Source organism: Phyllostomus discolor, chromosome 3 (genome assembly GCF_004126475.2).
Source record: "Phyllostomus discolor isolate MPI-MPIP mPhyDis1 chromosome 3, mPhyDis1.pri.v3, whole genome shotgun sequence".
NCBI classification, from domain to species: domain Eukaryota; kingdom Metazoa; phylum Chordata; class Mammalia; order Chiroptera; family Phyllostomidae; genus Phyllostomus; species Phyllostomus discolor.
In genome coordinates, this window is record NC_040905.2 from 117,130,938 (window position 1) to 117,145,695 (window position 14,758).

Sequence of the window (14,758 nt, forward strand, 5' to 3'; positions counted from 1 at the left end):
CTCTCCAATCTTCCTGGCACCACTGGGTGCCGGTCCTGGGACCCCACAGTGGGGAGTTAACACAGTCTCTGATCTGCTCTGAGGGGCCCACCTTAGGGAGAAGTGCAAATCATAAACATGCAGGGAAATAAATAAACGAGGACATTTCAGTGAGCAGAAAGCTCGGTGAAGAAAAGAAGCCTTGGGAGGAGCCAGCAATGAGGGGCGGGTGTGCAGGGTCTGCAGACAGCCAAGCTGAGACTGCAAGGGGGGTTCGTCAAATGCAGAGGAAGAGAACCCAGGGAGAGACACCAGCGAGAGCAAACACCCTGAGGTGGGAAATAAGCTTGGTGTGGCAGGAACTTTGGGGTGCCAGCAAGGCGGAGCAGCGCGAGTGAAGCAGGCCCCACAGCAGGTGAGAGCAGGAGGCAGTGGCCAGAGAGAGAGAGGCACTGAGCGGGCTGCGGGCCCTGCCCAGGGCTGGCCCTATGTGCACTCTGCATCCTGCGGCTGCGGCAGCAGCCCCTCCCACTGCCACTCACAGACGCAGGTGACAGGGCTGGATCAGACAGCTGCACCTGTGCCTGGCTATGCTTTGGGGACCCCTGCAGAGCCGGTCAGAAATGCAAATTCCTGAACCTCACTGCAGACCCATCAAGCAGAAGATCCAAAGGCAAGGCCCCAGTTATCTGTATCTTACTACGTTCTCTCAGTGATTCTGGGCCACAGGAAAGTTGGGGAAACACCAGCTGGATCAGAGCTTCTCCACCCGGAGTGGTGTCCGTGGTGGGCCTCAGGAAATGTAGACCGAACTGTGTGTTTCGGGGATAACGTTTCTCTGGAGAGGGCCTTAGCTCACACCAGTGCTGCAGAGCCCCATGGCCCCGAACAATCAAGAGCCTCTGACCTCCAGCACAGCTGCAGCGCCTCAGCTGAAAGGAACTGGGCAGGCGGTGCAGGGCATGGCCACGTGCTCCTTCAGTTCCCAGACGTGTCCTTGTCGTGTAATCAGGGGGCATCCTTGTTCTTGCCTGACCAGCATCTACTGTCCCTTCCAGTGGGACTGGCCCCTGGTTTGGAGGAACCACTTGTGGTACAGTGATTGCTCAGTGGCCTCAACTTCTCTTCCTTCCCCATAGTTGTGCCCTTGGCAGTTTAACGCTGCAGGGCTCCAGCCATGTGACTTGTTTTGGCCAATGGGACGTAAGCAGAGGCTGCAAAAGTGCCTGCATAGCTGGGCCTGCTGTGGCTTTCACATCTCTGACGCCACAGGAGAACACGCCCGGGCTAGCCTGATGGAGGAGAACAGGCACAGGGCCCAGTAGCCTCCATCCATCCCACAGCCTACAGCCAGCCGCTGTCACACATGGGAGTGACCCCGCCCAGAGGACCTACTTCGGTGACGCTCGGACTCTTGAGCTGAGTACACCTGTGCAGCTGTGTGCCACTGAGGGTTGCAGTTGTTGTTACACACCTTTGCTGGACAAGACTAACTGGCAGGCGTCTCCTCCACTCACAGGACAACCTGATTTGGGTGGGCTGCTCCACTCTCCTGGGGCAGTCATGTGATCAAAGTCTGGCCAATCGACACAATCCATCCCTATCAACTACACTGATTGGTTCAAGATGGGGACATAATCCAAGCTGGCCCAAGGAGAACCAGCTCTGAAACTTTTGTTGGGACCTTGGAGAGGAGAATCCCCTTTTCTATTGAAGTTACTGGGAGGACAGGAGGGAAGCTCCAAGCTTCCAGGACGGCCATGGGGAGAGCACACTGAGCGTGGAGCTAGCCCAGAGGAAGGCAAAGACAATCTCCGATCTCCCATTTATGCTTATTTGGGCTCAAGTCTCCTTCCATCACTTGGGACCAAAAAAGAGTTTCACCACCACCAGCCACAGTCCTGCAGGCAGCACAGAGGTCCCAGCATCCCTGCAATGTGGTTCCGAGCCTGGTACCCTGGAACTTAAACAGGGGGGTGACCACAGTGCACCCCTTCAGCCCCTCACGATGTCCCCCAAACACTCTTGGGGGGGCAGAAGAGTGCAAGGAGAGGAGAGGGAACACAGAGGAGTCCACGGGGATGACAGGCACAGAGCAGATTCTGACCTCTCACTGCCCCCACGCACCCACCCACGCACCCACGCACACAGAGGGCCTGAGAAGTTTTAGAATCCCAGGTCCACCCAGTGTACCGCCACTAGGCCCCTGCTGAGCACCTGCTCATCTAGGTTCTGGGACTCAGCATTCTGTGAAGCGGCCAACTCCTGCCCCGCGGAGCCAGCATCGAAATAGGGGAGAAAGATGGTGCAGAGGCTACATGAGTGTGATGTCTGGTGGGTAAGACAGCAGCTAGAGTGGGAGGGAGAAGTGCTGGGTGCAGCGAGTTCGCTGATTTAGACAGCGTGGTCTGGGAAGGCCTTGCTGAGAAGAGGACGTTTGGGCGAAAGGAGGGAGACTTGCAGAAGCGCAGCGAAGAGAAGAGTTCCCAGCGGCAGGAAGAGCAAGTGCAAACACCCTGAGGCGGGGTCAGGGTGAGGGGTGGCGCCTTGGCCTGTTCACAATCAGAGGGAAGGTTGGCGTGGCTCTGGTTAAACCACCAGGCGCGGGAAGCGGGGTGGCTGGGACTGAGTGAAGCGGAGCGCAGGGAGGGTCTGGAGTACAGGAGGAAAGTGACCTCCTGACTCCGAGGCGAGGCGTGGGGCCCGTGCACTGGAAGGTGTCGGGAAGTGCCAGCAGCGAGGAGGCGGGGCGAGCGAGGGCGGAGGGAGCGCTGTGGGCTGCAGCTGGACTCCCACAGGCACCTGAGCCCAGCGCGAACAGGTCTGCCAGGTTTTTTGACAAAAACCATAAATCCAAATGTTTCTGCGAAGCATGTCAATTTCCAAACGCTGGCAGTTTATACAAAGACACGGCAAACAGAGAGTTTGGATGGGACCTGGGGCCATAGGTGGGCAGCCTCTGACACAGGGTGGGACCTCAGCGAGCACCGTGTACCCAGCGTAACTCAAGGCAATGGGGCAGAAAAGCTGGGGTTCTCTGAAAAGAAGAGAAGCGAGAAAGGTGAGGGAGGCAGCTGGGCACCATCCTCTCCCGAGGGGGAGCGGCCTGCCCAGCACACACTTGGCCCCCCAGGGAACAGGAGGAGGAGTCCCCAGACAGCCCCCAGCCTCACTGAGTCTGGAAGATACTAGAGCCAGGGAAAGAACTGGGTTCAGCCGGTGCTGACAACCAGCAACGTTCCTCCCAAAACTGTTGACTGGGCACCTGCTGTGTGCAGCAGCAGGAACAATGCAGATGGACCCAACTCCGCCTGCACGGGGCTGGTGAGCCACACAAAGCAGACAAGGAGCAGGAAGGTAAGGGCCACGGCGGCACGTGCTGGAGGAAAAATTAAGCAGGGAATGTACAGGGAGATCAATTTTGATTCCAGTGTTTGGAGAGAGCTCAGCAATGACTTAAAGAAGTTTCCAGAAATAGTCTTGTGACCATTTGGGAGAAGAGCATTCCAGGCAGATGGAAGGGCCAGTGCAAAGGCCCCAAAGCCAGGAGTGTGCCTGGTGCTGGTGGCCAACATGGCCGGAGAGATGGCCCAGGGTGGGGGCTGGGGAGGCGGAGAGTGAGAGCTAAGAGAAGCTGTATGGAGGGAGGGGCTGAGGGCCACCTTCTGGCAAGAGAGACCATGGCTCTGACTCTGGAATTGAGGAGATTGTTGGAGGGCTGTGCGAAGGAGGAACGGGATCTGATGATTGCTCTGATGCTGCGTGGAGGAGACCAAGGAGAAAAATGGCCAGAGCTGGGAGGCCCACCGCCTGGCCTGGCTGCTGCAGGTGTGCACAGGAGAGAGGTGTGAGTGGCTCTGACAGGGGCAGCGTGCAGGGGCGGGGTGCACCCACTCACCCGGCAGGGGCTCCGCACCTTCCCTGCACCGGTTCACTGACCCTCACACCTGGAACTGGGCTAACTGCTCCAACTCCCGAACTGAGATCTTGCCCAACCCACACCACTAAAAAAGGCAGAGCCTGGCCTTACCCGGGGGAGAAGTCCATCCTTCACTGGAGAGAGTGGGCATTGCTGCAACCAGTGCAGGGAAGGGAGTGGGTCTGGAGTCCAGTCGGAGCCCCCAGCAGCATGCTCCTGCTTCCCGTAGTGGCTCTCCTCCCTCCAGCCATCCTCAGGAGTCCTCCTTGTCCCTGGCCTGGCCCCTCGTCCATCCTCCAGTCACCATCTACTCACCTGCACTTCCAGTTAGCACACACCCCACCCCACCCCCCGCCGGCCACCCTATCTGCCTACCACTGTCCCTCCCAAGCCTCTACCCTGCCGAGCACCCCCAGGCCGCCTGCATCTGCACCCACCCCACCCTTCCGAGCATCCAAACCAGAGAGAAACACAATTTGCATGAAGGGCTGGAGTAATTCTGTGTCGAGGCCATACTTCCCTTTCTTTTTGTGGAGGGAAGCTGATGCTCCTTCTTGGAGGAAGGAAAAAAGGTTCCTTTGTGCCGGGCCTGGTGAAATTGTGTCTGTTTGGGACAGGCTGCAGTTTTCTCTGTGAACACTGTGGATTTTTAGTGTGGGGAAAAGGGGCTCCTTAGATTTCCCCGTGGCTGCCCGGAGTGGGGAGAGTTTTTTTCTGAGCACAGATAGAAATTGCCAAACACGCCTTTGAGAGGAAGGAACATTTAGCAGCTGCTGCTCACGGAGAGGCTGGGGTTTCGTGGCTGGTGTTCTCACTCAGTGAAGGTAAAATTCCTTATAGTTTCCTGGGCAGGAGGAAAGGAAGTTGATCATCAGTGTTCCCCGGGGGAGGGAGGGGGGCATCGGGGGGGTGCGGAGGGCAGGGTTTTTCCACGGTTTACTGGGGCATTTTTTCCCCTTCAAGTAAAAAATAAATTAAAAATGGTCACAGAACCCAGAAGAAAGGTTGTCATAGCAACAAAAGTTGGGGGCCAGGTAGTTCCTGACACCCTTTAAGGACCACAGCAGTAGAGGCACAGGCTCTGGGCACTGTGGGACCAGCCAGGGCAACCATCCAAGCTGGCTCAAAACTTCCACATTTCTCACCAGCACTGACAGGCTGATAACTATTTTCCCAGCTCTGAGGCAGGAAAACTGTGATTTTCTGGGAGGGGCACTCTCTAGCCAACGGTGATTAAGAGAAAAGAAAGATCTGTGGGGGGCTGTTTTATTTACCAGAGAAACTAATCATCCGTGTTTTCACTAACAGAGGGCCGGGAGGGAGGGTCCCATGCTGAACCCAACACATCGCCCCCTGCCCCAGCCCCAGAGTGCACCACTCTCTGCCCTCACTCCTTCCCCCGGATTCGTGTTTGCCCAGAGAAGACAATCCAGGCCCCTGGCCAGCAGTGAGCCTGGACGGAAACCTCCCTGAGCCTCGGTGCCTCACCTGAAAAACGGGCACCGTGGACCGCCTGCCCCGAGGGTGCTGGCAAGGACTCGACACGGTCTGGCCGGTGAGTGGCTCTCACCGCACCGGCTTCACATTAAGGGCGCAATAAATATCAGCTAACATTGTTTTTAAATGTTTTCCGATTAATAAGTTTTTTAAATGCTCAGGCTTACACATCGTGTGTCAAGCCCTGGATGAACTGCATGGACGAGCAACAGGGACATGACTGCCAGGGTTCGGGCTGTGACCGTCAACGACAGGCCGGGAGAGACCTCCAGCAACACAGAGGCTCAGCTGGCCAGCGCGGCTCAGGACAACGCCGCCGGCAGAGACACAGTTCCGCATGTGAAGGAAGGAGCGAGGTGCCTGCATTTCCCCACAAAGGAGAAACTTGGTCGGAGGTGGCGGCGACGTGTCCAGGGGGCAGGCCTCCCAACCCTGGAAACAGCCCCCTGAGCTCCAGAAAGGTGTGCGGGATGTCCCCCATAAAGACTGCAGGCCAGGGCGAGGCCTCCGAGGGTGAGGTCAGGGTCGGACTGAGTGGACAGCACGGAGTTTCAGCCGAGATGCCTTTTGAGGTTCTTTTTTTTATTATTACATACCAGAGTAAAAATTCAAGACAGGAGTGCACACCGGAAGTGATCTGATGGTGTGGAACTGGCCAGGGACAGTACCCCATTCAGACACCGTTGTCTTTGGCAAACAGCCAGCACGGAGCCATGGGGCACCCCCAGAGGGGAGACGGAGCTCGAAGCGCCTCAAGAAACTCTGACCCATCATCCTACGGCTTCATTCAACATTATCCTGCAAACAGGCACCGAGACCCACTGTTCACTACACACTACCCAGCGGCACACCCTGTAAGGACAGGGGATACGAAGCTGCTGGCCAGAGGCAGGCCCCAGAAAATTTCAAGTGTGACGAGAGGGAGATAAAAGTGGTGATGAGATGCAGAGATGGGGAACCCCTGTCCCCAAAGGGAGACCCAAAGCGATCTTTGCTCCAGAGGACCCCACCTCCGAAGGCAGGCCAGGGAGTCCCACTGGTGCTAGGAGGAGCCCGCCTTCCAGGAAAAGGAAGCAAACTCCTCGCATTTACAGCACTTTCTCCCTTTGACCTTTATGTCAGTTATGCCAATGGCTTATGCAAGACGAACTATTTTATTAGTCATGGTCCCAATCCATCTGCATTTGAGTACACAGGTAACACCATGTCCACACAGAAGGGGTATGCATGCAAGGAAGACTTTTAACCTTGGGGAAAGAGGTCAGTTCATTCAAGAGCATTCCCACACCTGCGACTGGCAGGTACCGGGTGCTGTGGACCGGCACCCGGCGGCGTTTGGCACGACCACTGTCAGGCAGTTCTCCCAGAGCCCTGCCTAGCCTCACTGCCTTCCTCGGGTGCTCGCTCCGGCCCTGGCTGCGTTTAGACGGCGGCACAGGAGGGGGTGTGAGGCAAAGGAAGCAGCCTGATCTGCCTTCTAAAAACTCACATACACCCCAGTTCTGATCGGAGCCTCGGCCAGCTATCTCGCATTCTCACCTGCTTCCTTTCCCTCCCGTCGCATCCTCTCCCGGCTGCGGCCAGGACGCGAAGGGCTCCCAGCTAGGAACCCACAGGGCTGCCCCCACTGCCCACCCCCATGCTCTGTAAGCCCCGTCTGAGAGCTGTTTAGTGCAGGCTGGAGATGGGTTTAGAAGAATGACTCCCTGGGCTCCTGACTCTGTAGATCCGCGGTGGGAGGGGCGACTCCCAGCAACAGTCCCAGCACCCCTCCCCCCGGGCGGGACGGGATGGGTGGGAGGCACCCCGAGCCCGGCGAAGGGAAGAAGGGGCGGGGCGAGCATGGAGAGGAGTTCTGGCGCGGAAAGGAACGCGCGCCCCTGCGACCTGCAGCTGGGGTGGGTTCCCGGGAGACGCGCCTCCCTAGGGCGCGGCAACGTCCTCAAAGCCGCCTGGAGCTCGGAAGCCTCAGGAGCTCGGCCCCAAACCATGAAACGGAGGAGCGTCCCGAACACCTAACACTCTAACCCCGATCGGCCCAACGCGCATTCCCTGCACTGAACGCGGGGCCAAGCCCTGCGGGCGCCGGAACAGCGGTGCCGGGTCCTTCGCCGGCCCTGAGCAAGGGAGCGCGGCTGGGGACTCGAGCCTCCGGGGCCGCGCAGCCGGGGAGCCGGGAGCCGAGCCCGGGAACGCCGCCGCCGCTCACTCACCGAGCCCGCCGACCTCCTCCTCGCAGGAGTACCAGATGCCGGTGTGGAAATTCCTGAAGAGGAATCGGTCGTCTCCCGTCTCCCAGCTGTAGAGCGCGCCGCCAGGGGGGCCGTTCCCCGCGGCGGCGGCGGCGGCAGGGGTGGCGGTGCCGTTGGCTGTGGCGTTGGCGCCCGAGTTGGGGCAGTTGGCGCGCCCGCCCTGGCCGCAGCCGGGCTTGGGCACCCGCTGCGTGCCCTGGCACCAGTGCGTGGTGAGGAAGGCGGTAGTGGCGAAGAGCAGCGCCAGCAGGTTCAGGGCCACGGCCATGAGCGCTCGGCCGCGGCGGCTCGTCTTCATGCCGCCCGCGCCGCCAGGACCGCGCCGCCGGGGAGCTCCGCGCGCGAAGTTGGCAGCCGGCTCCCCGCGTCAGCGGCTGCTGCACGCCGGGCCCCGGGGCTCGGGCGCCTGCGATCGGCAGCGGTGGGCGCGGCGCGGGCCCATGACACTCCCCGCGGGTGGGGGCGCGGCGCTGGGGGCCGTCGGCGGCGACAGAGAGGCTCCTGCGCTCCCGGAGCCCGGAGCGCGAGTGCCCCTCAGCAAGGAGTCGCTGGCGCCGGGCAGCGGCCGCGGCGCAGGGACGCGCGCTCCTCCGTGCGGAGACACCTGCAGGCGGCTGGCGACAGTGTTCCAGCGCCCGCCCTCACGGGGCGTGGGGGGGAGAGGGGGCGGGAGGGGGAGCGCCCCGAGAGGGCGGGGGACCAGGCGAGAAGGGACGCCCCCGAAAGCGACCGGCACCAGAGTGGAGGGTCTGAGAAGCAAGGAGAACGACTGGCAAGGCGCTCTCGGAGAAAGAGGTTTCCCACGGGGTATGTGGGGCAACCAAACCGGCCAGGAGGAGGCACTCTAAGACCCAGATAGGCCCTGTCCGCGGGAGACAAGGGCAGAGCCTGCTGAGGCTCCCCACGAGGGACATGGACAAGCAGGACACTGTCCTGGTAAGGGTCTGAGCTGCAGTTTGCTGGGCACCCGACAGCCAGAAAGCTGCTGGACCCTCTGGAAGGAATGCTTCATGCTGCACCTCTGTACAGAGTTGCCAGATGGGCCAGGAGGAGTGTCCCACCAGGAATGAGACTTGTAGAGACTGAGGGCTTGTGCTTCCCCTGGGTGCTGCCCAAGAAGGCACGGGCCCTGTGAGCCAAGGGGAACGGCTCCTCTGGCAGGACCCAGCTGCAGTCACCTGGGGTCCCCATCTCGGGGTGGAACAACAGGAAGAACAGGAAGGGTGGCAAAGAAGTGCCCCACACCGTATGCCAAGGGTTGAGTGTGACAAACGGGGCTTCCCCACACAAGCCACCCTCACCTGGGGTCCTGAGCAGCATGACCCAAGAAGGACAGGAAGTTGGTTAACCAGGTAGGATGTCCCTCAGAGGCATCCAACCCAGCATCTTCAAAGTTGGGGTGGGGACAAAATGGTCCAAGAATACTGACTTTGGGATCAGGCCAACCTGGGGCTCGACCTGCTGTGGGCTTTGAAAAAGTCACTTAACTTCTTTGAGCCTTAATTGTCTTACCCACAAAAAGGAGGATCTTGCTGTTGAAATGGGATCATGCCTGTAAAAAGCATTTTGGCAGTAGGCACTCAACAAATGCTGTTTATTAACATATGAGCCAAGAGCAGTCGACCAAACCCACACGAGCCTTTTCAGATCTCTTGTGTGAGGCGGGATTGCCTAACTGTGAGTGCCCCCATCCACACCTCTGCACCGTGTTCCCTGACCGCCCTCACACGCACGCCCCCCTGCACCCCGTGCACGGCCCTGATGCCCAAGATGTGCAACCACTAATTGCATGTTGATTGCAAGAGCTCATTTCACTTCTGCCCAAGCCAAGAACTGCTCCGAGAAGCCGCAGCTTGTGGAGTGGCAGGCTTGTGGAACTCAAGGTTAAGGGATTGTGAACTGCCTTACTCTGGTAGGTGAGCTCATGTTCCCCGTCAGCTGCTGCTACTCTGCCTGGGGGTAGAAGAGAGGAATTGTGGGCCATGTGCCTGGCAGGAACCCTATGAAAGGGTGGCCAGGGGTCTCCGGACTTATTTATTAGACCCCTTTTCTAATAGTTGGAAGGCAATGCGTTCCAGCTATTCGGAGAGGGCCCTCCGTGCAATAACAGTGGCAGCTGGGTATTGGTTGACAGAGAAAATATATTATGGCCAAACAGCTATGAAGAATTCAGTAACACCTTTAAACAGGCGTGCAACATTTATCATAGGAATATCTGTACACATCTGAAAACCAGTCCCTCAGCTGTGGGCTCGAGACAGTGAGTGGTTCGTGTGCACGGGTGGGCAGGACCCACAGGCTGGGAGCCCTGTTCTGTGTGTCCAAAGCCAGGGGAACCCACGTGAAATATGTCCTGGGGCCACACTCTCAAAAAAACACCCAGAGGAAGACAGAGAGGGGTTTGAAATTCCTGTCTAAGACACTGTTCCACTCACGGACCACCCACTGGAGAAAGAAGAACACAAACGACAGGAATAAGGATGTTGCAGAGTGTGCAGGTGTCACGAGCCAGGGAGAAAAACGAAGCAGGGAGGTGGGCAGACGTGAAGGGAGCAGGTTGTGATTTTAAGTGAGATTTCAAGGAGGCCGCACGGCGAAGGTGACATTGAAGCAAAGACTTGAAAGAGGGCGGAAGCAAGCCGGAGGGCTGTCCCCGGAGCAATGTTCCAGGAAGCGGTGGGGGTAACTGAGAGCGGTGGGCAGGGGGAGAGGAGCAGAACATGAGATTGGAGAGGTGGTGGGGAGGGGACAGGTTGTGGCCACAGCCAAGGATTCTGGCATTTGCCCTTCGTGGGGTGGAAGCCTGGGAGATTCTGAGCAGAGGGAGACGGGACCTCAAGTAGGGTGTAACAGGACCACTCCAGCTGCTGGGTTAAGAGCAATGACGACATAGAGACAGCTAAGGGCTAGTAAGTGAATTGGGCAAGTAACACCAGCAGCTCAGACCAGAGGAATGGCAATGGTAGGTGAGGCTCTGGGGCACTTTTAAAAGCAGGTCCAGCAGGATTTGATCAAGGATCAAACCTGGGGTGTGAAAGATGACCTTGAAGTGTCTGGCAGGAGCGCCTGCAAGCACAGAGCTGCCACTGGCTAAGGTAGGAGGCCTTGGAGGAGCAGCTCTGGGGGTGCCGGGAAGATCAGAAGTCCTGACTGATTTGTGCTGCCCCCCGCCCCCCCCCACAGCTGCCCCCGCCCAAGCCCAAGACAAGGCCGGGGTGGAGAGCATACCACTGGGGGGCGCCAACTACAGCGTCCAAACTCTTCAGTGTAGGGTTTTTTATATTCAAATAGCCATACAGTTGGAAGTGCCTTGGGTGTAGAGAGGAGTTAAAAAAAATTACTCATGATACTTGCTAAAGACAGGAGGTAGACTTTTCCTAAAGTACCTCTGCATGAAATTTTGCTGTAGGGGAGAGAGGTGGGATCAGCTCCCCTATCTCCTGTTGCTGTCGAGCACAGCAACAAGACGGGATTTATAGCGGAGGGGCAGGGTGGGGTAGGTGGGTGGAAAATGACTGGGAGGGAATGTCGGGGGTCTGGCAGCATCTAGCTGTGACGACCTAACAGGGCTCTTGCTGACGGCAGCCCAGGGGGATCGGACACTGCAAGTGGGAGATGAGGAATCTGGGTTTCAAGGGTGAGGGGTTCTCACTGAATTGACCCCGTAGGATTCCTGCTAGAACTGGACCAAGTGGACCGAGGGCATAGCCTGGGGCCAGGCTTGGTGGAGCACAGGGCTCAGAGAGGCCTGACTCGGGTTTCGTGAAGGACAGTCTTTGCTGGGGGTCGGTGGGGATGGGGGTTGTTTAGGAGGCCCAAAATGTGGGTCTGTGGTGGTTTCCGTCTCTTTAGCCAATGCCATAGGCCAAGGCCTCCTGTCTCCTGCTATTCCCCAGCCTGCCCTCTGCCCATCTCTCCTCCCCTGAACTTGGAGCCGGAGAGATTAGCTCAGTATGCTTCTGCTTATACCCCTCTCCAAGCACTCTCCATCGCCTGCCCCCAGACACAGTTTAAATGCCGTACAAGACTGGCGAGGCCACCTCTTCAGGGCCTCTTCCCGCCCCTCCCACCACCACCACCATACCCAATCACAGTGCACTCCTGACCACCCTGTGTGCAGAGGGCTCCTCCAGGCTGCCACCTGCCTTCCTCCCTCTGCATGGAGTGCCCTTGCTCTGCTTGAATCACGTGTCCCTCAGAGTGTTTGTAAACACCCCACTGCAGAGCCCCGCTTCCCCAGCCAGCCCTCCTCTGAGCTGTGATGTCTGTGTTCATGCCTGTCTCCCTCACAGGCCTGGGGGCCCTTCCTGGTCACCCTGCTGGCGGCCAACAGGCCGTGTTTGGCCCATAAGCAGTTCTTGTTTGGCCTGGATGGAGCTGGCCTCCGCCATGTTTTAAATTTTAATTAGTTGCCAACGTTCAATAATCATGAGATTTCACATAAAAATCTGGATTTCTAGCTTCTCTTGTAAGATCCAGTGGCCTGCCAACACCAAGCCGTGCTTTGGCCTGGCAATCACTGGCAGAGGTCCCGGCCAGGGACATCAGGTGCCACCGTCCCACCGGGCCCTCCTGTCGTGCAAGATCCTCTCAGGCCCCTGGGGGCATCTGAATCTGAGAACCTGGAATCAAGGCCCAAAACATTTTTTATAAATCCATCTATGGAGCTAAAAGTCAGGGTGAGGGCTAACTTGTGGGGCAGGGCGAGGTGGGAGGCACCCAGCGGGGCCTCTGTGCCTGCTCACAGTGGCCTTGGGTTTAGGAAAAGTCATCGAGCTGTGCAGCTGGGAATGGTGCACTTTTTATAGTCAAAAAATTTCCCAGAAAAAGTGTTGCTATTAACAATTAAATTCAAACTTCTCAAGAACTATGACTATGCTTTGAAGGGACACGACCGAAATGCATCTCACTTCCAGCTTGGACTCAGCCGCCACAAAGCCACGTGCCCGCTTCCGGGCCTCTCCCGCCCTCCCCAGCCACGCAACAGGTTAGCCCACTGCCAATCATCGGCAACGTTTCCTGAACCTGAACTGCTAACACCCGCTTTACTCCCCTGGCTGTGATGCCGCTGCAGTGTTTCGGCGAAAGCCCGCCTAGAGATGCTGCTGCTTCGAGGCTGGTTGCTGCTCTGGGACAGTTTCGCAGGGGGGCAGGGGAGGGAGGGATGCACCCTGGGGCTCCGGCAGTCAGAGAAGCCCCTGAGGGGGGTCCTCCAGAGCAGAAACGAACCAACTCATCACATCCACGCATTCTTTGAAACTATCTTAGTTCCTCCAACTACTCCAGAAGAATTCCCTGGGCCCGGGCTCTGCGTCAGGCAGTGGTTGAACAAGACAAACCAAGTCCATGGCTTCAGGGGAGACAATGATAAACAGGGAGACAGCCCATCAGTGAGTAACTGCAGATGGTGACGGGCAGTGGAGGAGAGGAAACAAGATGCAGGGCGAGGGGAGCCGCCAGGGGGCCTCACTGAGAAGCAGCATCCGAGCCGGCTGGGGTCACACGATGACCCTCATAGAGGGTGGAAGATCTGCGTTTTAATCCTGGCTCTGCCACATCTGGGCTGAACCTCTCCCTCAGAGCCTCAGTTTTCTCATCTGTAAATAGGGGACGCACCACATGTGCTAAGTGTCCTCAACACAGGAGGAGTGTCTTATATATGTCTTCCAAGTTCTCAAGGGGTTAACCGCCTTCATTTTACTGATGAGGAAACCGAGGCAGCTTGGAAAGGTTCTGTTGACAGCTGGCCCCATACCTGTCGGCAGTGGAGAGCAGGCGGAGGGAAGCCGCTCAGAGTGCCGGGGGCTTGGGGAGAGTGCCTATCCCACGGCCTTGAATGCCAGCCCAGGAACTCCAATCTTACTCCCTTAGCGATAGGGATCCAGTGACGGCTGTGAAGCAGGGGCGTGACACTCCCGGGGCTATTTCTGGAAGGAAAGCCCGGGAGCCAGCAGGCCAGCGGATGGGAGGAGAAGGGCCTTAGAGCTGTGTTAGTAGGCCCGGGCCATGGTCCATGCCAACCAAGCACTGAGGCCGGCTCTGAGACGGACCCCAAATACCCGGCTGTGTCCACAGAGAACAAGGCCTCAGCACGCAAGCACTCTGGGACACCCACTCAAAAGTGTCTCCAGGGACCACAGCGACATGGCAGCCAGCAAGTCAGCCTTGGCTTCCACGGTCAAGGCGGGAGGCAAGAGGGCTTCAGGGGGCCTGTGGGCCTCACACTGGTTTCCGCCATCCGTTGGGACGTCCTCTGGGTGACAGCTCGGGGACAATCTCAGAGTAACAGAGAGGGGTCAGGATAAGAAAGGGTCACTCCTCAAGTCTGTCAGTGCTTACTTGGCACCAGGTGACAGCCTGCCAGGCACTTTGGCCAAAGGGATGCAACAGAACCCTTATGGCACCCTAACTGGGGAAACCGAAACTTAAGAAGTTAGCAGGGCAGGGGCAGGGTCCAAGGCCCAAGGTCTCTGTCATCTTCAGATAAATCAAGTGGAAAGCCCCACAGCTCTGAATTAGCCTGGAGGTCACTAACTCCCCTCCTTCTTCTCAGCACTCAGTGGGATTTATCTCAGGCCCCAGGGTCTGAAGCTGGTTTGTTTTACTCCAGTACTGAAGAGGGAGGATGGGAAAGGTTGGGGAGGAAACAGGCATTTTTAAGGTGTCTCCTCTGGCAGCACTTCTTGATCTTTCAAGCTGTTATTTGCTTCCCTTTGCTGCCCCCTAGAGGCCAAGAGCGGGACCGCCGGCCTTGCTTCCCTGGGCCAGGGAGAACCCTCTCCCCTCGCACTGGCCTGGCCAGAAGGTGTAAGCGCCAGAGAGAAATGGAAGGGAGTGGGGCCTGGGGCTGGTTTAAGTGATTAGGAGCACAGGTCTCCAGCTAGTTGTAAATGTTTATAAATTACATAATGATGCACAAATATAAACATAAAGCATATATAAAAACTTGAAATGTTTAAAGGAAGACATAAGGATTAAATAAATACTACTTTTAAATGTTTTTATTTTATTTACTAACAGTATGACAGACCTTGTAGCTTTTATTTAAACATTCTTGGACTTCAGGTCAAGATGACGGCATAGGTTAACATAGCACACTTCCTTGCACAAC

At 57.6% G+C, this 14,758-nt stretch overlaps 1 protein-coding gene across 1 annotated transcript in view; it reads right to left on the reverse strand.

The window, feature by feature from the left end:
• Positions 1-8,212, reverse strand: part of GSG1L (GSG1 like) — a 203,562-nt gene extending 195,350 nt beyond the window's left edge. The window contains exon 1 of the mRNA XM_028525121.2: positions 7,609-8,212. Coding sequence (XP_028380922.1) covers positions 7,609-7,945 — 337 coding nt within the window. The 5' untranslated portion in view covers positions 7,946-8,212. The remainder of the gene's footprint in view (positions 1-7,608) is intronic.
• Between the last annotated feature and the right edge of the window lie 6,546 nt (positions 8,213-14,758).